Below are 27,303 nucleotides of genomic sequence, written 5' to 3'. Positions count from 1 at the left end.
AATGCATGTTGTTTTTTCAAAGAAAGTTTTTTTCTGTTTTCTCTGTACGGTCAATATTCTTACAACCCTTTGAGTGCTGAGTTTCCAATGTTATGAAATGCTGGTTGAAAATAAAAATTGGCTTCAGGACTTTAACGATCCTCCATTACCCGACAACGTCTGTTTCCTCTTGTTTACAAGTTTTTATATGAACAACATTCCCAACAATTTTTTAAAGACATGCAGCCATAAAAAAAAAGTCAAATTCTTGATTCTTCTTAATCACTTTACTTTCTCCAAAGTCAGACGATTTCCTGAACTGCCTTGTCTGCAAGTGTAATTCAATGACTGCACACATATTTGTACACATTAGTCAGCAGTCTTGACCAATGCTAACAAGAATAAATGAAGAAACAGTTCCCTGTCGCTCCTAGATCTCCCAGCACTACTAAATTAAAAAAGAAAATCATTATATTCCTTTAGTTCCCACATCTCACTGTTTTTAATCACTTTACTTTCTCCAAAGTCAGACAGATGTCAAAACCTGTAGACAAATAGAAAACAACAAAGCAAACACTAACAATATATTGGACAATGATTGATTTTTCTGCTGTCTTTTTTTAATAATATTTTCTTAACTTGTTATTGCCTGGGAATGTGTTGTTTGCTCTCGCATGTCACCTCTGTCTCCGTGTGTCTTTATTTCCTGGTATATGAGCTATAATTGTGGGGACATTGGTTCTGGTTTTTGTGGTTATATTTTGCACTTTTTTTTGCCTGGGAAGTAAAATGTCTGTGTGAAGTGCTCACAAAAGACAAAAAACACTATTTGTGTGTGTGTTTAGTACTAGCATTCTTTTCCCCATATCACTGTAATGAGTGCTAACATAAGCCCTTTTCAAGCATGTTTACAGTAATGAACAGCCTCAGGCGAGTTCTCTTATTAAAATTTGTCCAAGCTATTTCTGCTCATTTACACACAATACCGACAGTGATGAGGAGCAGACGGACTCTTCACGGACCATTTTGGTGTGTGTGTTTAGCTCTCGTCCTTGAAGGATCTCCAGGAGTGAATTGAATATACAGATGTATTTCATGGCTTATTAATTACATGCTGCAAGTTTGTGAATTTCCTGCATCGGCCATTAATCTTTTATTGTGGATCCCATCAGAAGAACCCACGGGGGTTTTAGTTGTACAAATGCACTGGGAATATTAATACTACACGTTGTTCTTATTCGCGGCTCACTTCCAATTTCCTTGCTGAATGCGATTCATTAATATTGGAGCAGAGCTGTGGTCTAATCACAACCACTGTTTTGCTCTGCATCGATTTCTCATTGTACCGAAATGATAAATGATAGTGGAGTGTTGCAATTTACACTTTCTAATCTACATGGGAGACGCCGTGAATTAAGCGTCCTTCACTTCTTTGAAGCCTTTTGGCCCTAGGAGCCACCATAAAGGTCTGCTGTATGTGAGCATGGGAGACTTTTTGCCTCAGGAACTGTCAGTGCAGTTCCACCTTGTGTCCACTGGGACTCAAGACTGACTTCTTTACACTTTCTCCCTTTCTCCATATTTTGTCAAGCTGCTTATTTTATTTGCAGACTTGCCATCTTTATATTGACAGCACAACCTGTCAGCATCATTTCCCCCCCAAAAAAGAGCCCATGTCGTTGTAATGGCAACCACTGGCCATCAGCTCAGATTGGCACCGGCAACATTTATGTGACAAGAAAATACTGACTCTGCATGTAAACAGAGCGCACTTACTTTATAATATACTGTATATTTTGTAGAGCAAAATATTTCTAAACCAATATTTTTTCTAAACCAATTTTTATATTTTTATAGAATGTAATTTTTTATGCATTGGTTTAATAATTTCTAGACATTCAGTAGAAACGTTTAGAGTTCAAACAGTTCATACAGAAACAAAGTTATGCACTGGTGATGTAACCCTACTCTGTCCATAGATCGGAGTGCGTGATGTCACTTGTCAACACACATCAGTGGATTTATTCAGTGGCTTAGTTTGAGCCACCATGCCACTTCCTCGTGGAATAAAGCTCTCATTCACGCACTCGCTGACTGAGCAGGATTTGAAAGACCCTGGAATGTTGATGCCTGACTCCCCCCCCCCTTCCCCCCCTTTGCTCTCTGCCTATTGTTCCAGTGATTTCACAGTCACCCACTGATAACAGTCATGCTTAACTAAATTGTAATTATGGAGCTACACTGTGCACACAGACATAAGAGGGCTAATTCCAGTTTCTGTTGGCCAAACTGGGTGTAGGCCTGCCTACAGGGGAAGGTTCCAGAGGCAGAATGTTAGAGCAGTTAGACTGTTGGAGGTATACACAGCCAAATTAACATGCCACCCAACTTTGTTTTCCAAAATGAGCGTGGCAGTAAAATGAAACGACAGGAAATGTACACAGACATGAAAGTAATGTTGCAGAAATTATTGGCTCGTATTGTTTCCTATCATCTCCCAAAAAAAACCCTGGCTCTCTCTAATGACTATTATAAACTTTTAATCCCCAAACTCTGCAGCAGTTTCACACTCTAAGCTCTGTCTGACTCTGGCTCTGGCTCTGTTGTGTCTTCCCAGATGCCTCCACCTCGGGGGACACAAAGTCTCGGGTGACTGACAGCTCCCAGTCGCCCAGCTACCGCATCAGGACTGAGACAGAGCAGGTGTCTCTGTATTCCCCTGAGCAGTCCTCTCTTCATGAAAGTGAGGGTCTGTTATTGCCTTCCCTCCATCTTCTGAAGTGCTTCTTTTCCCACTGAATCACCTCCATGTTTTTCTTGCCTCAGCGTTTCCTCACTGCACTTAAAAGGAAACGATGACTGCACACGGTTTCCTGCCTGACGTATTGATCCTAAACAAAGTGTGTGTTTGTCTTGTACTTGTCTTTTCCCTTATTAACCTGACACCTGGTGTATCAAAGATAAGGGAAGTCAAGTCCAAACGATAGGAGGCAACAAATATAGTTCCACTGGGTTCATTACGTCTCAACACAGATCAAAACACTCTCATAGTTTCTTAAAGTCAGCAATGTAGACGGTTTCACCTTGACGTGTTTTGACGGCAAACTGTCGTCTTCCTTATGGCCTGTGTACACTGTGATTTTGATGGTTAGATCACCATGTTAGAGCCCTGACCAACAAAATCTCCTACGTTTCTCATCATATCACCGTGAGACACATACCACTGGCACCAGTATTAGTGACAGTACATCCCAAGCATGTCCATATCAGCTGTTTAATGTGTGATTGCCGTACCAAATTTACTTTTTTTTTATAGCAATTATATATCTTAAAAAAACAGCTGATCACAGTTCACTATTGATATCTCAAAATGTGCCTACGCAAATGCCTTTAGGATTTATAGCAACTATATATCTTAAAAAAACAGCTGATGTAGAAATGTGAGTTTACTATTGATATCTCAGTGTAAAATGTGCCTACGCAAATGCCTTTAGGACACCACAAGGACAGGAAACAGATGTATTCTTGTAGAGCCAGTAGTCAGTAGTGATGACTTCTGTGATGGATCCGTTCATATTCAGCTCGACTCCATCTCCTCTACCTTCACCTGTTTCTCTCGTCTGTCTTATTTTGCCCTTCTCGTTCTGTTTCCGTCTGCAGGGAATTCACGCAGCTCCACACAGATGAACTCGTACTCGGACAGCGGCTACCAGGATGCCAGCAGCGGCTACATCAACAGCCAGAACCTGGGCAAAGCTGATCTGAGGATACAGCACTCCTACCCTGGGGCCGGCACAAACACCTTGATGAGAAATGCCAGGGCTGAGGGCCAGGCTTCATCCCAGGTAGTGACAACAACTGCACCTACAGCAAATTGTTTTTGTCAGGCAGAAAATGTGTCTGGAATGGCACCGATTGTGTTCTGCACACCTGATTTGTTTGGTTATCCAATCAGCCAATCACAAGGGGCTGACATTTAAAATAATTGTCCACAACGGTTCAGGTGTGCTGCATTTTTTTTGCACCATGAGTGATACAAAAATATGATCTCAGTCACCTTGAACAGAGTGGTGTTGAGTAACTCCGCAGCAGCTGATCTCCTGGGATTTTCACGCACATTACCCATCAGAGTCTACTGAGAACAGCAAGCTACGGCTCTGCTGATGGAAATGCCTTTTTGATGAAAAAGGTTGGAGGACTGATTGGAGTTGAAAGATAGGCTACAGTAACGGAGATAACCACTGTGGCAGTGAGCAGAAGAACATTTCAGAATGCAGAATGTGTCGAACCTCTAGGCTAAAGCAGCAGAAGTCCGCAGGAGGCAACAAATATAGTTCCACTGGGTTCATTACGTCTCAACACAGATCAAAACACTCTCATAGTTTCTTAAAGTCAGCAATGTAGACGGTTTCACCTTGACGTGTTTTGACGGCAAACTGTCGTCTTCCTTATGGCCTGTGTACACTGTGATTTTGATGGTTAGATCACCATGTTAGAGCCCTGACCAACAAAATCTCCTACGTTTCTCATCATATCACCGTGAGACACATACCACTGGCACCAGTATTAGTGACAGTACATCCCAAGCATGTCCATATCAGCTGTTTAATGTGTGATTGCCGTACCAAATTTACTTTTTTTTTATAGCAATTATATATCTTAAAAAAACAGCTGATGTAGAAATGTGAGTTTACTATTGATATCTCAGTGTAAAATGTGCCTACGCAAATGCCTTTAGGACACCACAAGGACAGGAAACAGATGTATTCTTGTAGAGCCAGTAGTCAGTAGTGATGACTTCTGTGATGGATCCGTTCATATTCAGCTCGACTCCATCTCCTCTACCTTCACCTGTTTCTCTCGTCTGTCTTATTTTGCCCTTCTCGTTCTGTTTCCGTCTGCAGGGAATTCACGCAGCTCCACACAGATGAACTCGTACTCGGACAGCGGCTACCAGGATGCCAGCAGCGGCTACATCAACAGCCAGAACCTGGGCAAAGCTGATCTGAGGATACAGCACTCCTACCCTGGGGCCGGCACAAACACCTTGATGAGAAATGCCAGGGCTGAGGGCCAGGCTTCATCCCAGGTAGTGACAACAACTGCACCTACAGCAAATTGTTTTTGTCAGGCAGAAAATGTGTCTGGAATGGCACCGATTGTGTTCTGCACACCTGATTTGTTTGGTTATCCAATCAGCCAATCACAAGGGGCTGACATTTAAAATAATTGTCCACAACGGTTCAGGTGTGCTGCATTTTTTTTGCACCATGAGTGATACAAAAATATGATCTCAGTCACCTTGAACAGAGTGGTGTTGAGTAACTCCGCAGCAGCTGATCTCCTGGGATTTTCACGCACATTACCCATCAGAGTCTACTGAGAACAGCAAGCTACGGCTCTGCTGATGGAAATGCCTTTTTGATGAAAAAGGTTGGAGGACTGATTGGAGTTGAAAGATAGGCTACAGTAACGGAGATAACCACTGTGGCAGTGAGCAGAAGAACATTTCAGAATGCAGAATGTGTCGAACCTCTAGGCTAAAGCAGCAGAAGTCCGCGAGGGGTTTCACTCTTAGCTGCCAGAAAACGGAAATCTGATAAATTAAGAACTTGGAATTCTGCTCAGAAACACAGATGGCATGGTCGGAATTTTGGCATCAAATAGATAAATCCGTGAACCCAACTGGCTTTGCGTCAATGGTCCAGGTTGTTGGGATGATGTAATGGTGAAGCCTTCTGGGCTAACCCTTGTTGTTGACATTTCAACACTTCAGTGAGTTTTACTCTCTTTGTCTATATGTTTGCAGCTGTCAACCCAAGTCTGAGTGACATCATTTACTTGACATACTCATCATTCTAGACATGGCCCTGGGCATTATTTGACCTCACAGTGTGTTTGACACAAGCATGTTCCATGTTGACATGACATAAAGATTCACTGATTGTAAAGTGAGGAGGTCATTGGTACACACTGATTCAACCCATGTAACAGAACAGCTGACAGTGAGGAAATCCTGCAGAAGAATTACACACGATTGGAACGCTTAACATTTGCAGACCTTATTTAAGCATGACTGGAATTACAGCTGTAAATATCTATTAACAAATGTGTGGCTGCGCTCTGTGAGCGAGAAATGCAAAAAGCTTAATCCAAACCCTTTATAGTAACTGTTCCTGTGTTCGATTCCCAGAAGAACCAGCAGATCTGCTGTTAACACAGGAATTTCCCAAATCTGTGATCAATTTATCTCAGTTCAAATTATTAGTATTAAAACAAACTCTGGCTTTTATAGTGTCTATCCAGAAAAAATCTGGCCCTCCAACAAATATAAAGGACTGAGTGGTAAAATTAAGTGACTGTTTCAAAAAAATAAAAATAAACCAAAAGGGTGTTTTCTAAAAAATAAAAATAAACCAAAAGGGTGTTTTAATGTAAAGGCAACGTATCAGCAAACCTTTCTACATCCTTCAGTGTTGAGCACAGGCTCCATTGAGAGTCCAAATGGCACTGTTGACACTACAGATGGGGAGGGAAAATAGAAAATAAATATGGCCCAGAGTAAAGTCATGTCCTGAAATGAATTGGTTTATTTAGAGCCGTGTTTTATCACAACGTTGTTCCCATTGGGCTGATTTGGCTCACAGTACAACATGATAGGTAATGATTTTTTTATAGCTCCTTCTGGACATAAATGCATGAAAGCATATTGTTTTTTATTTCCCCATTCACTTTCAGGTTCCAACAGTTACGTCAGCAGTCCCTGGCAGGGCCATGCGGAGGGTGAGCTCAGTGCCTTCTCGCTCTCACTCACCAGCCTACACCAGTGGTATGTCCCCCTCCCGTGGCTCTCTACGTACCTCATCCAGCAGCGCCCACGGTTCGCCCATCGTAACAGAACCCAAGCCCTTCTCCAGCGTCTACTCTACAACGTTGCCCTCTGCTCAGCGAGCTGGTACCGCCAGTGTTGGCAGCAGTGGTTCAGCCTTTACAAACCACAAAAACTCCCCAGTGGCGCTGCGACGCATGGGCTCAACGAACTCCAGGTCAGGCAGCGCGAGTCGCACCACTTCACCCTACCAAGCGTCTGCAGGCTCCTCATCGGGGCGCATGGGGTCACCGCTCACAATGATCGATAACGTCAACCCTCCTTTAACGAAGCAGCCAACACACTCCTCTCCAGTCAGGGCTACCATGACCGCTGTGCCACAGCACTACAGCTCCACGATGCCCCGCTCAGTGCTGCACAACGCTGACCCCTACGGACCCCAGAGTTACGATATTTATGAGAGGATGGCGCGCCCCGACACCCTCACAGGTGCTACAACACACACACACACACACACACACACGTATGTTGTTTTATAACATTTTATTTCATATTTGCTCAGGCTGCCACCTGTAAATAATTAATGTTGACAATTATTTTCTCACACATAGTTTCTCATTATTTAACCTTATTATTTTAATCTTTTGCTTTTGACTTGAGATAAACATTAAAAAATATTTTGCTTTTGACTTGAGATAAACATTATTACAGGTTTTTAAAAAATGTGCAATAATTAATTATTGTGTTAATTCAATAATATTTAAAAAAATAACATTTTAACACCATAACATTTATAAGTATACTTTTGGCATTAATTGTTTTTCTATTAATTTAAGTGAGGAGCTACAAAGGGCTGAACAGCAGCTATTTTTCTTTTACATTAAAATAAGGTGGTTTTGATGTTCGGAGATAAATATTTAAAACTACAATCAGCCCAAAGATACTGCCAGGTCTGGTTTTCTGTTCAAATTGAATTGAAGAAAAGGGAACATTCCTTCTTTCTGTTTATTTCTTCTAACCACAAGAGGCTCCTTCCCAGCATCTGTAACTAACCAATCGGTTCGAATGAGAAACAGACAAAACAAAAGGGAGACACAACAGTGAATTCTACAGCACTGTCACTGTCCCTATTGTTTCCTTCCTGCTACAACTCTGGTGTTTCTGACCCGGTAATTCACAGAGGTTAAAAAAGGCCACTGTGCAGCACAGACCCAGTTTCCTAGAGGAATTATCCTGGTGACAAAAAGAAAACTTTGAGCTCTTTGTCTACTTCAGTCAGAAACGAAACAAAATTAATACAGACAACAATCAAGAACAATTATTCAAGTACTTTAATGTGCTGTGTTATTGTTGAACTTAATCAATTACTTTAATGTGCTGTGTTATTGTTGAAACACTGGCGTTCAGATCAGTGGAATATGAGCTATGATCGTCACTTTCCAGTCAAAGTATTACCGTCTAATTGAAAGTTATAATAAAGAAATTATTTTTATTCACATGACACAACTGTCAACAAAAGACGACAAGACAATAAGAATATCTGGTCTTGGGTCTCCTTCTTCTTTCAGTATATTTTTCTACCATCCTGGAGAAGAAGGTTTGTACTTGAGGTTGTAAATATTTGGACAGTGGTACATTTCTGTGTAGGATCTCTGCACAGAGAACTCCAGCAGAAAGGAAACAGTGACAGTGAGGTGACCGGGCGGACTGGAAGGTCTCCAAACATTGCTCCTGCTAAAAGACAAACATTGGCCCAGCGTGTTACAGACTACTAATCATAGTAAGTTCTGCAGCCGAGAGACAAATACAAGCGGTCCCACTGTGACAGCCTGTTTAAAAACAATATGTTGAGAGTAGCAAGGTCATTTTTAAAGTCTGGGGTTTTATGTTGGAACAATTTACGCCACACTTTAAAACTAGGTTTTTCTTTTTTTCTTTTTTTTTCTTCTTGATAAAAAGCAGGACTTGAAATTTTTTGTTTGATTAATCACAGGGTAGCTGTGGTTTACAGTACTTACAATTATTTCTAATAATAGCTTCTCACAATTTATGATTATTAATTATTAATAGAGATTAATCAACATTTCTAAATATTACTTTACTTTATTTTTTACATGTTTTTACTTGTGACTAATCCCTAAAGATAAAGAAAAAATAAAGTGGACACATGTATGGAATAATACATTTTGTCCACTTATCACTCATCAATGTAGTGATGTACAATACTAACAGTGTTTTCTGCTTGAATCCATGCTGCCTGGGATAATTTCAGACGCCCTGGTAGACGATGACATTAAAGGTGAACATTTGGTTTGTTTTTACACCAGTTCTCCTTCATCGTTTCCAGCAAGACATGTTTGTTTGTGCTGCTTGTGCACGTGAAAGTACCTTTCATCCATCCTTGGTTCAATAATCGTCCAGCTTGCCCTTTTTCCACAGTTATGACTGTGTGTGTGTGTGTGTAATTGTGTCGTCAGCATTTAAAGTTACAAACTGCATCTGTGAATTCAATCAATTTTGCTTTGCAAACATATTTGCACAATATTGTTTCCTATAAATCCCCGTGGAAGTATTTCCACTTACATTTGTTTCCATTAGATTTTATTTCTTACAAAAACACTTTTACATCTTGTAGTTTAGTCTAATTTGATGATTGTTCTAAGTCTTAACTGCAGAAAAATCACATTTTTCTGCCTTTGTTTCTGCCCGCTGCTTCTGTACACATAAACACAACACTGCTGTGACTGATGATGTCATCAGCAGACATGAATGCATTCTCAGTCCCTGTGGAGAGAGCCAACAGTCCCATTTCTCTCCTCTCTCCTCTCTCCACTTCCACATCGTTCCTTTTCCATTTCTCTCTATTTCTGTCTGTTTCCTCCTCAGTTTCTCACACTTATTGTGTTTCACCGAAGCAATTCCTCTGTCACAATAACTTGTCACATGTGTTCCAAGAACTGCTGTAGATGAGAATGTGATGATCACCTGATGAGTCGAGTACCGTCCATTGGTAACGCCTGTCTGACACTTTTTTCTTGATACTTACTGAGCTGTAGATTAATATTATTTTGATTGTCACTATTTATCATCGGAGCTTTTCCTTTTTTTTCTGGCTTCTTTTATTTTTTTCACCACCCACCTGGCGTCCCCAGCTGTCTCCACACTGGCTATCCCCCTCGACAGCAGAGAAATTATGACATATTGTCCCTAGCAATGGTCAGCGACCATTCCCAAGCAGTACGGCACAAAGGGAAAGCAAAATAATTGCCTACGCCGTATAAATCCCTAGCCACCCGGCGTTACCTCTGGCTACAGTATTCACACTTAGATAGACAAGGATTTTCTGGTTATCACTCACACTCTCCTGTTTCTTTGGAGATCCATTTTAGTTGATGAATAGTGTCAGCTGCATCCATTTTAGTATTTGTTTCTCCGGCGCTAGCGTGCACCGAGCTGCCACCAACCCGTCATCTGAAGTCTGCTAAGCACAATCTGGTAATGCCACGGTGACTGGGCTGAGAAGGAGAATTAAATGACTATAACGCATCAGGAATGTGGGCCATTTATCCTCAAAAGGCAGGGCTATGAATTTTCTCCCTGACTAGTTTCAGATGCCTTCAGGAGTGACTGCAGCCGCTCCGTCAAGGTAGCGAAATATAGAGACCGTCTCCTCCGAGGTAGTTTGGATGTTTCTACTTTTAGGGAGTCGCTCCATTAAGAGGGATTAATACTAAAAGCATGAAGGCTGCCAGGTCGGAGAGATTCTATCTGACTCCTCCACAGCTGTGCCAGAAGCTTCCATTCATTCATCCAGGTGGTCCGATGGTCCTGGACGTCCTCGTTAACCCCATTTTAATTTTTTACTATTCCTCTGCCACATCTTCTCTGATGTTCTCCTCCTGTTTTTTTCCCTCTTATGCCTTGTTTCTACCCTCTTTTCTATTCATATTGCCTCCCCTGCACCCCCTCACCCCCTCCACCCACCTCTCGAACCTTTCAACCAGAGAGGCTGAACTGATTTCCTGCCAAGCTGCTGCTGGTGGCCATTATGTGTGCTGCCACAGAGTGAAAGGCCTTACTGGCCTATTGAGCGTGGCACTAGAGCACACAGTGGCAGCATTATTCAGGGTTTTTTTTTTTTTTCATTTTCCTTTGTTTTATTCCATTCCCTGCACATCAGCTCACCTACATGATTTCCATACTCAGACTTAACTTGTTTGAGCTTCTAATCTACTTGATAGACTCACCAATCAGAAGAAATCAGAAGAACTAACTGTTGATCGTGATGTATTTTGTAAGGTTTATGCAACAACACAGACAGGAGAGAAAACCCTACAGGCTAAACATTCATCCTGAAGTGCTTTAAACCCTCTAAGCTTCAACAGATTTATTGATCATATTAATTTTTTAAACGCTCCGGTGTGTAAGAATTATTGACGTCTTTGAGCTAGACAGCAGACTGTAAAATACTGCTCTCTCTCAGCCCACAGGTAACTGCTGTACTGCAGACTAATCCCACCATGTTTTCTTTTTTCTTAATTTACACAAAAGCTTCCACTCTGTGCACAAGGCTTTTAATTCTAATGCTAAACTCAAGCAAATTAAAGTCCAACAACAAAGTCGACATAATCATTACAGGTAATATCTACCTATAAAAAACACATACAACTTCCGCTCGACATAATCATTACAGGTAATATCCACCTATAAAAAACACATACAACTTCCGCTCAATGTTACTTAATGAAGCCAAATCATAAGTAATACATTTAGTGTTTAATTTAAATTCTTAAATAATCCAGCAGCTGGTTAATTTAAAACATAATCAACACTCTTAGTCTCTTAGAAAAATATACCAGTGTGTGGTCTCTCCATCTTATGTGGAGTGCAGTCTTGGCAGCTCCATAGGGAAGGCTGTTGGTATAGTAATTAGGCATCACTTTATACCAGTCAAAACATATTTAATTACCATTTAGGTCTTAATTGCTAGACTACCAGCCAACAATAAAAATCAATTGTCGTAAACAGAGCGACCAAAGGCAACGACAGGGCAGATTACAGAAATTAGCCTTTAATAACGAGTCAAACCAACCCTTCTGTCCTACAGGTGGCAGCATGCCTGCTGGATGTCATTCACAAGTAACACAGTAGGATTCAGTACAAAAACTTTAAAACTATACCCAACACATCATTTCTATTTGAGTCTGAACAAAGAACGTAAACAACAAACATCTTATATTAGCACAGACCTACAGGTGTTTATTTGTTTGTATGAAAAAAACAACTTTTTTTTTAAGCCAACCTAAGTGCAGTATTGGCTGTAGTACCAATAGTGGCCTGTGGGGGCTAGCTCCTAAACCAACAACTTCTTGAAATACTGTATTATTGTTGACGTGTTGGTCAAGTCAAGGTGACTTACGTTTGAGGGCTTTGCGAAGATTGTAACAAATGTAACAAGTTTAATGCAGTTTATGTAACATAAACGTCATTATTTCTGAGCGTCAGAAACATTTCTCTAATAACTCCCCACGTAGCTGCAGGTGAAAGCAATGCCTGCAGTGATCCAGGGAGTGTTGTTGGAATTAACCAGGGATGATCCTCGACCTCCTAATGAGTGGAGTCACAAATCCAGACATTCAGTATCTGCACACTCTCTGCCTGTATTAACTCTGTCTGTCACTCAGCCTGACTCAGACTCAGTCTGAACCATGGCCTACTTTTAATAATCATCATTTTTTAATGCAAGTTGATTCTCTTTTCCCTCATTATGTAGTCAGAGGTTAGCCTGGCTTTCAGTCGGCTGCCTGATGCTCGGCTTCTGAGCCACCAAAGACCCTGTGCTCGGAAGATCAGCCAGAGGTCAGCTCACTATCTCCAGCTAAAAAAAAAAAAAAATCTAAACTTGCCGTGCCTTAAAAGACCCCCACCCGCCCACTCCCAGGAGGGGGAGGCCAGCGTGCTTACTTATTAATTTCCTCTCTTTCTCACTGTGACAAGAATCCCCTGTGAAGCCGGTTCTGCATGATAGCAGCAGTCTGTGTTTGAGCTCTTAGTGCCGGGAAGGGACCCAGGTGAGGTTTGGAAGCGTGTGAAATGTGCAGTAAGCTGTGAGTTGCAAACTGTACACTGCGCCAGTGGGATTTACAGTTTAGTGAGTGCCACCAGTGTGAGTTTCTACTGAGAAATACTGTAGATCTGTTGATCACATAAAAACTTTGTACACTTTAGGGAACTGTCGTCATCTTCTCATGTCTTTGAGAGTGGGCTATTATTTTATTAAATACAATTTTAATCTTCAGTGCACTGAGAAGATAGCTTATTGGTTAACAGTGTCAAGTATTTTGATTGTATCGAGTGTTTTTCATTCAGATAAAATGTTAATTGTCCAATGGATTAGCCTTTTTGGAGGCAGCCCCTGGTGGTTGACGGAGGTAGTTCAACTTAAATAGCATATCTGTGATAAGACAAGCATGTCCATAATGAAAAGTACAGATGAAAAGTATTTCTTATTTTCTATGAACAGGGTCATAATCTTCATAGCACAAAAGAAACAGAAAAAGGCAAACCTTTTTAATGAAGGGCAAGACTTAATAACACAAAATTAGTTTTCTCCTTGGTATTTTAGGGCAGAGGTCCCCAATCACCAGGCCCTGGATCAGCACCAGGTTGAAGAGAATTACAGCCTGTTGTATATAAATATATATATAATTATTAAATTGTGAAAATTGTCCTGGAATCAAGAGAAACTGTTTGTGATGACCCACTGCTACGTGGGTCAGAACTACATTGGCTGTCTACAGACTAGATGAGAAAATTCTCCTTTTAATGGTATTTTCAAAAGTTTCATACAAAACAGTGACCGTTCCTCACCCCAGTCCTCCCATTTCTTGCTTTACTTTTTAAAGAATGTAATAGCTAACATTCCCAAGACATAGTTGACTCATCCATCAGAAAAACTCAACAACCTATGAACATGTTGACCAATAGGCTGTCTGAAGCTCCATTCTCTGAATGGTGCCGCTGCTGTTCACACCAAATTTAAAATGTTTGATGTCTCTTTGAGGGCACGGCGTGGAGAAAATATACGAGCCAGACTTACAGTAACTCTCCTGGAGACTGGAGCAGTCGCCTCTTGTTTCTGTCAGAAATGGTCTTTCATTAGAAAGGTGTCGCAAACTGTGTGTTCACGTAGTCTCAGCTCAGTGTCAGTAGTCACATCTGGGTGTCTGTATAAGTGGGTCAGAATGTCACAGCTTGTGCTACAGCATGTAGAAGTGAAAGAACGCTCATTCAGTCCTCATAATTAGAGCTGTGTCACATTTGATATTATAAGAACAGGACGTCACGAAATCGAATAAGAAGCAAAAAAGAGACAGTGTCGTATCATTAAAGATAGAGACATAATAATAATAACTACTGCAGCACACTATACATGTTTTTGAGAGCTTGACAAGCTTGAGGCTAACCTTTAGCTGACATAGACTGTACATAATAAATGGACATACAGCATCCATCCCTCGTTTCCATCAACTCATAACAGAAGATTCATAGATTCAGTTTGAAGAGGATTCCAGAAGTCGAGCTTTTCCGGGGATTAGCTTTGCATCAGTAGTGTGTGTAGAAGCTCTTGACTCTCGTGCTGTGCAGCTCCACACTGACGACACAAGACTTGGTCACAACAATACATTGCAATTAGGATTAGCAGAAGTTAAAAAAAATATTTTTTAGCAGTCAAAAAAGAAATCAGACATCCCGCTGTTAGCTACAGTCCGAACATTCCCATTGGTTGATGAACAAGAATTCAGTATTGTTTCTTCTTGTTTTTTTAATGTATAGCAGTTAACTTCACTACATGAATATGCAGGGGGTTTTTTGTTCTTTTTTGCTCCTTTGTTTGGACTTGGAATAATTGAAGTTGTAATTGTGTGAAATCTGTGTGAAGAATATACTGAATCTGAATTTGTTTTTTCCAACATTTTCAAGTCAGTCACATACGGAAAAAGAATATTGTTCTTACCTGTGGGTAGAATCCAAAAAAAAACATACCGTTACCTCATTCTGCTCTCATTCTTCACATCTGCACAGAATCTGATTCACACTAGACTTGCCACTTCATGCTGCCCCCACAGCCTGTTGTTAGTGATCTGTCTGCAGGAGAGGGTTAATTGCAGTGCTCACCTGTGTTTTCCTCATTTCTACCCCTGACATGACAGTCTGCTGCTGATTAGAGGTCGGGGCTGCTTCCCTCTGGTGACGTGGCCTCTTTACTGCTGTATTTAAAGTGCTCTCTGAGAACAAGAGCTGTCTGTACACACGCAGAATGAAGTAGACGTTACCATATACAGCAGTGAGGTATCACCACTGCTGGTCTCAAGAACACAAACTGTACAAATAAAATTCAATTAAGATCAAAGTGATGAGAATAATGACAGCTGTTGTCATGTTTCTGTCTACAGATGTGTTACTTGTTGGCAAGGTAATTATCTGGTCAATAGTGTTCGTGTTTAGACACATGATGTCAGCTGAGGGAGTGCGTGGGAGGAGTCATCAACATAACCTTTAATTACTTTAACAACTGTTTTATGTAGAATTGCCAGGTCATTTTTAAGTAAATGGAAATAACCATATTAGCTATGAATGAATAATTTGCTGTTTTTCTTTCATTACAATTCTTTTCTGACACTGATGCAACTCAATGTACGTGTGATTTAAAACATTGGTGAAGCTCATTGAAAAAAAGCCAACTCTGTATTTCACAGTTTATTCCAAACCGTCGACACCTGAGTCGCACAGTCGTTTGTCGAATCACATGACTCACGGCTGTTCTTAAGGACTCTTCCACTGACAACTCTGTTCTGTTCACAGCGATACGCAGCTCATATGCCAGTCAGCACAGCCAGTTGGGTCAGGACATGAGGTCGGCCATGTCTCCAGATCGACACATCGCACCCATCTACGAGGACCGGACCTTTCAGGGCCCTCTGTATCGTAGTCCCAGCCACACCCAGCAGGGCACCCTCTACAGGAGCCCCTCAGGTTGGTCCTCCTCAGAGACTGTACATATGAGCCAATGAGCAAACTGCTGAGCAGTAGTTTTTTGTTACCTGGTACTAAACCGTTCCTAGATTGTATTTGTTTTTGCTGTGATTTTTTTTTTGCTGTAGTAACATCATGGCTGACGAATATTAAAGAAAAAAAAAAGCAATGAGATAGAGCAGGAAGAGCTGTTGTTCTCTCTTCAGCTTGTGCAGATGCTCCGTCACATACTAAATAAGTCACTTTTTATTTGGATCATTTCTGTCCCCCTGTAGGATCGATGCTGTCATATAAAATAGTCCGCCTGAGTGTAAAAACTGAGGAATTGCTCCTCTAGTCAATATCCAACACTGAGGTTTGTGTGTGTGTGACAGAGCAGAGTCTAAATTATCTCCACACTTTTCTGAAACTCCATCTACTTTCCATATTTACCTTCATTTGCTTCCTTTATATCTGGTACCGTCTCTGTGTAGCCACGCTCCAAAGTCCAGGTGTGGACTAGTTATTAGTTAGTTATTACTATTTTCAGATTAGATTTTTATTTTAAGATACATTAGATGTTAAAAACTGAGCTGAAAAAATGTTGTGAGCTGACCTCTCCCTGACCCCTCCCCCAACTCTCACTTCTTTTTTACTGGGTGTAAAATAAATCAATGCTTAAGTTGCCTTACTGCCACATACTGGGCCTATTTCACTGTTTGGGCTTTTTAACAGTTAGATCATGAATAAAAAGAAAAAGGGTAAAAGTGTCTCTGTAGAACACACCACCGTACACCTCTAGTGGTCCACTTGAAATCCTAACCCTTCACAGAAGTATTTTTATTATTTCTGTTGTGAATTTCCTGCCTACTAAAAAATACCTCTTACACTTATTGTTGCTGCTTTTTTTCTTTCCTTCTGCCACCCAGGGCTTCCTTGGGCTTTATTATTATTGTTATTATTTTCTGTCTTTTGTCCTGTCCTTCTCTTCTGTCTCTCTTGTCCTCCCTCTCTCTCCCTCTCTGCCAGGCAGAAAGGGTGAGGCGTGAGTTAATAGGCAGGTACTGATATGTCATCTCACCACAAAAGACTCCATTACTTTTGTGTCAAACCAAGAATGGGAGAAAGGATGGAGCGGCCGGGGGACACTTTGGCTGCCCACGTCCAAACTCCAGTCCAGCTCTCCCTATGTTGGCATTCTTTTACCATCATCCCAAGCGCCTCAGATACTCATGCTTTGTTTGCACATAAACAGCCCCCCCGCTTCTCCCAGACTCTCCAGTTTTCTGCTTGACTAATAAATGCTGTGAAGAAGATGTTGCGTTCATGGCAGATATAAGGAGAGGAGAGGAGCAGAGGGAGCGGCCCATAGGAAGTCTTTGTAGGAGCAGGCTTATTAAAAAAAATCCAATTTGATACAAGGGTTGGTTTTTTTTGTGGTGTTGTGAAATTAAATTTCAGACTATTTTTCTCTCTCCGAGTCTCTGCTCCTTCTCTGGAACCCTGCCTCATTTCCTGTTTTGCAGGTGGGAACCAGGGATTATGTTAAATAGAAACGTGTATCCCCGTGCTGAAAAGATGAGAATCTGCTCCCAAATAAATGTGGCGAAAATTGCGCATCATTGCTGTGTGCAGGGCTGCCTGTTGTTTGTGTTTCTCTTTCATGTGCTCCCAGTTACTTTTTGGCACGTGAACGTGCTGCGGGGAAGCGGTGCAGCACAGCATAGATGTGCATTGATGTGAGAAATTGTACTTTTGGAGCGGCACCGCAAGTTGACGTTTTGGTTCCTGGTAGGAGGGAGATTGAGCTCGCACATGCCCAGTCTCCTCCTCGAGGTCTGATAGAGATCTGGGCAGAGCAGCAGTCACGCTGACAAACATCACGTGGTGAGGACCAGCTTAATCAAAATTGGTTGTTTTCTGCAGCTCGGTCAGTGTGAGCCATTGTATTCCACCAGTAGGACATGAAGTCGCTCAGAGTGGATTTTCTTTTTTTCAAAAACCAGGGAACAAGATGCTGAGTGTTGGACTGAACGGAGCATAACTTTAACCTTATATATTAACTGTATGTTTGAGAAGTTTCCACTTTACTGATGAGTGGTATTTCCTGACTTGATCTGTTGGGGCACAGGAGCAAGAAGTCCGTGACCAACCATGAATCAGGTGGAGTCCTTTTTGTTTTTTTTGTTGTTGTTTTTTTTGGATAAAAACAGCAGTATCCCTATGGCTAATCTTAAACTTATAAAAACATAACAACAACCAAAACAAGCCTTTGAAGACGTCTTTCTGGAGCCGTGGGAGCATTTTTTGTTTAACCCCGACATTCATTGGTTCCAGATTTCGGAACTTGCTGAGTCTGAAGGCTGCATGTTTGTATTTTTCAGCTTGGTTTAAAGTCGCCTGCTACCGGTGTGCAGAGATCAGAGTTTGGCTGAAAAGACCTGAAGGCTGCTAATCTGCACTTTGTTGGCACGCATGTGTGTTATGTGTGTGTGTGTAAACCTCTCTCTCTCTCCCCCTCTCTCTCTTTTTCTACTTCTTTTTGTGGGCCCACAGGGGTGGGAAGTCTCCGGCGGACATCGAGTCAACGCAGTGCCATGACCTACCAAAGAAACAACTATGCTCTTAACACAACCACCTACGCCGATCCGTACCGCTCCGCTCAGTACCGTCCCTCTGATCCAAACTACGGTCGGCAGGCTGTCATCATGGACGACGCTGCCACTCGCTCGCCCTCCATAGACAGCATTCAGAAAGATCCCAGGTAAGAAGCACTCACCTTCGTGGAGCAGTGCTGTTGTTTTTGCTTTTCTGCCCAGTCAACCAATAGGACAATAGGAGGACTGACTTACTTACAAGTCGTCTCTGTTCTGCTGTATGGACTTACTATTCAAGCACACAGCACTCTGGGTAGTCGCACGCAGCTCTGCTGGCTCTCCTCACTTTTGGCCATTTAACAATAGGTTCTCACATGCAGGGAAGTGCTGTGTTTGCTCTTGTATAGACGTGTGTAAGCCTATAGACTGGTGACCTCTTCACTAAAGCCCTGTTCATGCACACAGGGAGCTTTGTTTACACCCTGTAATGCAGCTACATGTGAGTGTGAGCGGGGTTTTACAGCCACCGCTCAGGTTTCACTGGGAATATTCACTTGCGCGACTTGTGTCGATGAAATATTGTAATTTTGATTTTTGTTTTTTAAGCTTCGGTTGGAGCCGTTTGAATTGAATTTTCACTGCAAATCCCCCTGAGGTTATGGATTTGCTGTCCCTCCTCACACACCAATGATTTGGTGGGAAATCTGATAGATGGATTTCTTTTCTAATTTGCTCAAATCTTCCCTCTGCTGTGTAAACTGAGACTGTGTCGCTGCCATATGCTGTGCTGTAGGCAAGAGGATCTCCTCCAACGTCTGAGTCTGGTGTTTGTTTTGAGCACCAGACTCTGTGTCTACAGCTCTTTTACACATGGAGGAAGTCAGTGTTAGCGAATATATTTGCAAAGTGAGAGAGTAAGAGTTCTTCTGTGTAGCTTGATGGTTAATCCTCGTCGTATAAGTCTCTGTAAGTGCTTAAATGTAGAAATGTAAGTGTGATTTCAAATCTCTGACAGACGTTCATATTCAGGCGTCATCTATTCAAATCAAAAACAAAATCAAAATTGTCTCAGTTGGACGAGTGTCTGGCTCAGATTGTTGGAGGCGGCCACTTAAGTCACCGTTGTATCATAAAGGCGCCGTTAACATTCAAGTGTTACTGGAGAGCACCATATTTCTAGATGTTTACTTTTCATTTTGCCCACAGACATTTTCATGACACTTGAAATCCCTTCAGAACACAACATTTCTTTTTTATCATTTATCCTTTTGTTTATTTGTTCTTACACTGCCCATGCTGATGCATTTGGGGCTCATCTGTTTGCAGAGAGTTTGCCTGGCGTGACCCGGAGCTGACAGAGGTGATTCACATGCTGCAGCATCACTTCCCCTCGGTGCAGGCCAACGCGGCTGCATATCTGCAGCACCTGTGCTTCGGAGATAATCGAATCAAGGCTGAGGTAAAGCCTTTCACTGACCCTTCACACTTGGTCTTGGACTAATGACCTAAATGTTGTCTGACACAGTATGTTAGGTTTAATGGTTGGCAAACACGGGCTGTCCCAGACGGAAGATGACGATCGTAGGCGATATGTTTGGTCGTAAAAAAAGTGGTTGCACTGTGAGACAGGTTCAAGGACAGTCGTTGTCAGCGTCTTGTGACCAAAGATAACCCTAGGTAAAATTCTATCAGTGTCAGAAATGTAGGATGACTATCTCACAGTGACCTGCGTTTATTAATCAGCCAATAGAAATGCTTCTTCAGATTTTTTTCAGTGGACAAAAATGCCATTAAAAACCCTTCATTCTTCATACTGGTTTAGCTTCTCAATGGTTTCTATAAGTATTCTAGCACACATGGAGGAAGTACACTGATGACGTTGCATTTTGATCTATGTCGTGACCCGCGATTCAATAAATTGTCATCGTACAGTCTGCGCGCATCAAACTTGGCGTCGTACTCAAGTTTCCACATCGCATAGTGTGTTGTGCAGTGTCTGCTAAAATCGCACAGTGCATAGAGGATCAATAAGGATGTTACAACGTGTATTAGCATTGGTGCCAATGTGGTGATGTAGATAAATATTTAATTCCACGTCTCCAAATGCTAACGCTTGTCAGGACCATGTTGTCATTTTGATTCATCTCGCCCTGTCGTCAGGTTTGTCGACTGGGAGGAATCAAACATCTGGTGGACCTACTAGACCACAAAGTCCTTGACGTTCAGAAGAACTCATGCGGAGCCTTGAGGAACCTTGTTTACGGCAAAGCAATGGATGACAATAAAGTTGCTGTGAGAAACGCAGGTGGCATTCCAGCTCTGCTGCGTCTGCTGAGGAAGTCTGTGGACGCAGAAGTGAGGGAGCTCGTCACAGGTGAGTCAGCGCCGCAAAGAGGTTATATTTATCAACATCTAGAATTGAAGTTTTCATCACACGTTGGCAAACTCTCATTTATTATTACGATTATTTTATTTAATAAAATGATGAGATGCTTCTTTGTCTGCAGTGAAAGCACCAGTCAGTCTCAGTACGAATCATAAATTGTTTTCGTGATTGTTTTATTTTTCGTAAACAGTAGTAAAATCAGAATAATAAAAATATTCCACCCACATGACAGACCAAAACAACGATGTGTCAAATTTCGAAGCAATTATTTGTGTGCAACAACAAATTAAATCATCTGGTTCTGCTGAAACACAGACCAAGTAGTGTTTAAAGAAATAAGTTGTCTTTAAAGTTCATTCATAAAAAATGCTGGCGCTTTCTTAGAGTTATTTGTTTGAATGGCAGACAATTGTGAACAACCAGATGTTTTCACAAAGTTTTGACTAGAAATACTAAAGATTTTCAACAACAAGTTGATTTTTTAATAGGTGACATTTGTGTGTGTAATTTCTTCATGTGCACGGTTGTACTGTTTCAGATTTAAGTTTCTTTGTGGCAAATCTCATAATGTGAGCAGTTATTTCTGAGCTGCACGGTCTGAAATAATACGTAGGAAAAGACTCGTAATGACCCTGTGTGTGTGCAGTCTGACTAAATACCATCAGATTACAGTCTGTTTTCAGAAATATTGATTTACATTGAATCGTTTCACGGCTCATCTAAAACTCTATTGCCTCATATTCTGTTTCTTAAAGTTCACCCAGTTGGTGCCTTTCGAGGAGTTACCTGGTAAAATTTTCTTTTTGCCTGTGGTGTACCCCAAGGTACCTTTTAGGGTTCAATTACTTTCCTTTTTGTCTCTAAATGTCTTTTGGAAAACACTGCAGAATTGTATGTGTTCTTGTAACATTCCCACTACACTAAGATCCAAAGAGCCAAATCCTCCCTTCGTCTTCTTTCAGCGCCCCCTTCCCCCTCGTTGTACTGGGTCAGATCCTCAGGAGACTCTCTGTAAGGTTACAGCAGGACAGGAATGTTATAGAGCTGGTGCAGAGATGAAGTGTTTACCCGTGGGTGTTCTGGAAGAGATAATTGCAGTCCTCAGTGTGTGAGGTTGTTCGCACCATTTGGCGGCATCTAACTGGCAAATGTGAATTACTATATTCTGACTTATCACTAACTATGCAACTGCTCGCTAACGTGCTCTCTCCCCAGATAATGAATGTCGTAATAACCGAGTCACAGAGGCTATTTCTTAAACTTTATTTATTGTTAACATCACTGCATTTGATAATATATCCCGAGAGAATTTATAGTCCTACTTTTGGCTGCCGGGGGATTAAGCGCATTCCAATGAATGTCGACCTGACAGTCTGATTGTCGGTGGCATTGTACTGAACATTGCTCAATTGTACGTGTGTGTGTGTGTGTGTGTGTGTCGTCTGGGGCTCTGAAAAGACGACGTAAATCCATGTTGTTTTGGATCAGGGTGGAGCGCTACAGAAATAAGCAAGCCAAGACATTTGGCTCCCAGGTGGCTGACTCAGCTGTTTTCTCTTGAATTCAGCCAATGGATTCAACATGGGCTCAGGTTACGCTGCAGTGGTCCAGAGGGAAAAACCTCTACGGCCGGCATGCAAACGCTCTGTAGCGTGTGTCTGTTCTGGGAGGAGGCACGTTGTGGATTATTTGTTACAATTAAGTGTCAGTTTTCTCCAGAGAACAAAACAGTAAGAATCGTTTGTGTCGACTCACGCTCCAGTTTGACTTTGAAAGGGAGGAATGCACAAAGTTTATCTCACTGTTTAAGAACTGAATCTCACAAATATTACATTAAGGTTTTGAGGATTGCCAGGCCACGGCGCTGCTGGCCAATGTACTGTCGCAAATCAGATTGAGCTAAATCTAATACAGTAAATCCAGTGGTTAGAGTTTGTATTTATTTTATTGTCGTTGTCTGTTGAACTGAAATGGACAGATTTAAATCACAGGTTCATGGCTGGGTTCGTGGACTGCAGTTTTCTTGATTGCTCCCTTGTTGCTGTGGTTCGTTCCACACGCCGCAGACATAAAAACTAAAAAAAAATTTTGACTGGAGATTGTAAACAGTTGCTGTTCTGAATAGAACAGTAACTGATTGTGTGTCTACATGAACTGCCTGACGACGGACTGGTGACTTGTCAAGATCGTACCCAAACGTTTTTTTCCCGCTTTTCATCAGGTGGGGGTTGGCTTCAGTGACCTCCTCGGGGGAAGCAGTAGAAAATGAACTAATGAATGCTTTTGCCCCCTTTCATCCTCCACTTAGACTCTGAGAGTGACTGCTGTGGGTAATGGTTAGGGTGGACCTCAGGGTACAGAGCAAAGGACAGAGAGCAATTAGTAAAGGTCAGCACTGCTGCAGCACATCAGCTTGATTACACTCCTTTGGAATGCTACGCTCTAAGAGCTTTCAAGTGCACAGGTGCAACAGACAATTATTAATCACTCAGTCACGCAGTCGCCGTATGACAGCACAGCACATCAGCTCTGTGGCTTTGTATGTGTATCCACAAACATGATGTATACTATAAAATGTATTCATGACTGGGATATTTGGGGGGTAATTCTAATATCGAAAAATATACCCTTCCAACCCAAAAATAGTTACATCGAGGGCTACTGGCTGGAGTAGGGTTTTTTTTTAAGACGTTTCACCTCTCATCCAAGAGGCTTCTTCAGTGAAACATCTTCATGCCCAGTTGCCCTCAATGTAATTATTTTTGGATTGAATGACCTGGATGATTGAGAACCTACACAGACAAATACCTTTTAAAATTCCTTCTGTCTAATTATGTTAAGATGACACTTTTTTTAGCCAATAGACAATAAGCTGGCTGAGAGAAAATGTAAATAAATATTTAAATTAAGGCAATCGGTAAAAATGTTAATCCTGATTAATAGCATTGTTTATGGCGATTAATCACAATTGGTAAATAAATATTTAAATTAAGGCAATTAATCCTGATTAATTGCATTGTTTATGGCGATTAATCACAATTAATCACGTTATGTGCAAAATTCAATATTGACTTGAAAACGCACTTTTAAGTGCTTCTGTATGAATAAAAGTGTAATAACTGATGGTTTTATATGTATATATATATATATACGAAAGTGTAATAACTGATGGTTTGCTATATATATATATACAAATATATATATATATACACACCTAAGCTAGCTGTAAATATGTAAAACTTAGCCTAGAACTGTTTGACGATAACAAAACTAACCAAGTAGAATTAAGACTTGTGTAAACCAAATGTTTGAGAACGTCACGTCACAGGTGCTGAACTACACTTGACCTGTGTGTGAACCGTCAGGACTCGGCGGCTCCTCATCGAGTCGGTGTTTTCATCTCAGCTCCTCTGAGGTCCAGGTGTCAGCTGTGTTACGTTTGTGTAGATGTCCATCGGTTGTTTCGTGTCAGAGGGTCAAGTTGCCAAAAACACAGTTTTAGCCTCTTTTCTGGCCTTGTTTGGTAGCGGCTCCTGCAGCTGCTGCGGTTGTTGCTTTGTCGTCAAACAGCCTGAAAGAGCAGATCAAAGACCAAACCCACTCGCTGACGTCACACTGTCATTAGCTGTGAGTGAACGCCGGAGACACCTGACACCGGCACACACACAGATGGACACACACACACAGAAACACAGCACTTTTACCCTTAAATATTTAATGTAGAGTCTCTTATTTGTCCACATGTTTTGTAGTTGTAATAATAATGTTATAGCCTCCAGTGGGTGTGGAGTGTTTCTGTAGCCTCCCCTGTGTGTCATTTGTGACTTTTCTTTTTTTACTGTGACCTGGGGTGAGTATTATAACAACAGATTCTTTATGTCAAAACAAGTCTTCTATAATAAAACATCCTAACACATTTCAGTTTATACAAGGAAGTGGTGGTGGTGGGGGGGTTAGATACACTGAGTAGGATTTAGCAACATCTTGTGGTGAAATGCTGAATGTCACATATTAAACAATGAGGGCTTGGCCTGTGAGAGTCACTGTCGTAATAAACCTGTACTATAGGTAGGACTGTAAGTACAAATGTATTGTTATTTAACAGAGTGAAAAACACTTTTGATTGACAAGCCTCTTAACATGAGGGGGTCTGTAATTGGGACACTTGGGACACATACAGCATTTCATCACTACACCGGTAATCCATAAAATGAAAAATAAAATGTTGAGATTTTTTTTCTCTCTTCGTGCCATATGGCCACTGCTGGACCACATCCCAGTGGTTTGACAACCTCTCTTTTAAAGAACACGGGGAAAGAAGAAAAACAAATCTTAAAGTTAATTTAAAGAGTAAATCCAACCGCGCAGTGATGCGGTGAGAAGCTGAGCAGCAGCCACCGCTCTCACAATCACCAGCCCAGCTGTTTATTTGAGGCTCAGTCGATGCAGCATTGACAAGTTTCCAGTTCATCTCCACCAAAAACGGAGAGGTTAATAAGCCTGTGCTGTTTGTCGACCGTTTTCCCATCCTGCCTTAAAGTACCGTGAATTACCATGAAGTCAATGACACACAGATGTTTGGTTCAGAAGACGACGATCATCGGTGGACGCTTCAAACATTTAGAGAATGAGACAGTAAATATTGTCACAGGTTTATATATGGATATTATTGCATTTATTCACATTACTATATAATATATTACAGCATATATGTCTCTAGGGTCTTTGAGTTCATAAGTTATGATTATTATAGTCAGATGAACTGTCGCTGTAGTCCTCACTGTGGTATTTCCTGGAAATGTCACTGCAGTGGAACCAGAGTGATGGACAGCTTGAGGTTGAGCTTGGTGTCTGTCTTTTTTTTCCAGTATCACCTCAGTGTTATGTAAGAGACACGTTAGTGTGCAAATGCTCAATTCTGAAATTCACCCAGGTTTGGAACTTTGTCTGCGCGACAGTTTGACACCTGGGTGAACTTTGAGCCGTGACACAGTGAGAAAATGTCCCCCAAAAACATATTTATCAACGTATTCAAACCTTTTCTTGGCCACATACATAATGTAATTCCTTCTGCAAATGAAACATCCAAATGGTTTTGGTAGAATAAATGTCCTTCCAGTGAGCAGTCGTCACTGAGGTCAGCTCTTCAACCACCAGGTTCCAACAGCTGTTTAAGACATTTTCACCAACCTTACTGTTTTTTTTTCACAGTCTGTTTAACCCCTGCCACCGTCTGCTCCCATTAGATTACTACTGGATTGACTGTTAGGCTGGGCCTCACGTTGAGTTTTTAATTGAGGTCACTGTTTCCAAGCCAGGACCCCAGAGACCACTGTACTGAGCAGAGAAATCTCCCACAGACTCGTATGATTCATGCAGGTCAATTTACCTTTTTAGCTGTGATGTGAGAAATTACATTTCCACAGTGTGGTTTTGGACCAGTTGTTTGTGTTTCAAGCGACTCCCCTGGGGGGGGCGCCAGAGCATTTCAGTGGAGTCATGTTGAGGAAAAAAAAGGCGACTTGCTGACTAGCTTACTTACATAAGTTCCATGTACAGTGGGAAAGTAGAATGAAACAGAGGAAGTATGACAATGATTATTTACAGGTTGGATTTTTATGGACTTGTGTTTGTGTTGACAGAATTTTTGTTCTTTTTTGTAACAAGAAAAATATTGATTTGTATAATGACATTTTAAAGATAAAGATTATTTCATATGTCATTATAAGACATTTAACATTTGCAATAGAGATAAAGATAAAGATTATTTTATATGTCATTATAAGACATTTAACATTTGGCTTTAGTTTCAGTGTCAGGTCATAACTAGCCATCTAGACTACGTACAAACATGCAAACAATCCAATGTTCTTGTAGTTTCAGCCCAGTTTTTCTGGAACACACCATAACTCTGCTACTGCTGCTATCACTCCCTGCCTTTAAATGAATAATAATGAAGTAACTAGAACTCACTGAAGGATTTTAAAACTCTAATTTGACTCTGAGTTTGTCTTAATAGGAATGCTGCCTGAAACCACGTTTGGTAAAAAAAAACCTGCGTTTGTCATCGTAGCTTCTTGTCTGTGGTGTGTTGGAATTAGACTCCTGAGCACAATTACAGTCTGACATCATCAGCAGTGGGTAGCGAGGGAGAGAAACGCGAGTCTCAAGAGAATAAAAATGCGAAGAATAAAAGTAAGGAAGTTACGTTTTTCTCTTCTTTTTAACTCCCCCTGTGAGATTTTCCTATTTCCTTTCTATTAAAAAAATATCAGGAATAAAAAAGCTTTTAGACTCTGCTAAAAAACATGACCTTATCTCCTGAGGCCCTTTGAGGACCTCATTTTTTCTTTTCTTCGGCGCCACAGATGCACCATAAACAACCCAAGAGCAACAGCGAATAGCAGAAGTGGAGACAATATCAGCGTACAGTTTTATCTTTACTTTCAGCCCTTATTTCAACCTCATCAGCAACTGAACACTTATTTTTTATTGAT

General features: G+C 41.3%; 1 protein-coding gene across 7 annotated transcripts in view; it reads left to right on the top strand.

Annotated features, from left to right (window-relative positions):
- Positions 1-27,303, top strand: part of pkp4 (plakophilin 4) — a 72,512-nt gene that overhangs the window by 35,290 nt on the left and 9,919 nt on the right. For 2 of the 7 annotated variants that reach the window (XM_017039977.2, XM_017039972.2), the window contains exons 5-12: positions 2,597-2,728; positions 3,640-3,824; positions 6,718-7,297; positions 9,081-9,107; positions 15,674-15,844; positions 18,380-18,587; positions 19,747-19,879; positions 20,581-20,794. In XM_017039977.2, the coding sequence (XP_016895466.1) occupies positions 2,597-2,728; positions 3,640-3,824; positions 6,718-7,297; positions 9,081-9,107; positions 15,674-15,844; positions 18,380-18,587; positions 19,747-19,879; positions 20,581-20,794 (1,650 nt within the window). Of the gene's footprint in view, positions 1-2,596; positions 2,729-3,639; positions 3,825-4,333; positions 5,069-6,717; positions 7,298-9,080; positions 9,108-15,673; positions 15,845-18,379; positions 18,588-19,746; positions 19,880-20,580; positions 20,795-27,303 lie in introns of those variants that run through there. The other 5 variants (XM_017039978.2, XM_025063949.1, XM_017039973.2 and 2 more) reach the window with 4 other exon arrangements.

This window comes from Cynoglossus semilaevis, chromosome 16, assembly GCF_000523025.1.
Source record: "Cynoglossus semilaevis isolate Cse_v1.0 chromosome 16, Cse_v1.0, whole genome shotgun sequence".
Taxonomy (NCBI): Eukaryota; Metazoa; Chordata; class Actinopteri; order Pleuronectiformes; family Cynoglossidae; genus Cynoglossus; species Cynoglossus semilaevis.
The sequence above is the reverse complement of the archived record's forward strand: the minus strand, read 5'-3'. Positions and strand labels throughout refer to the sequence as shown.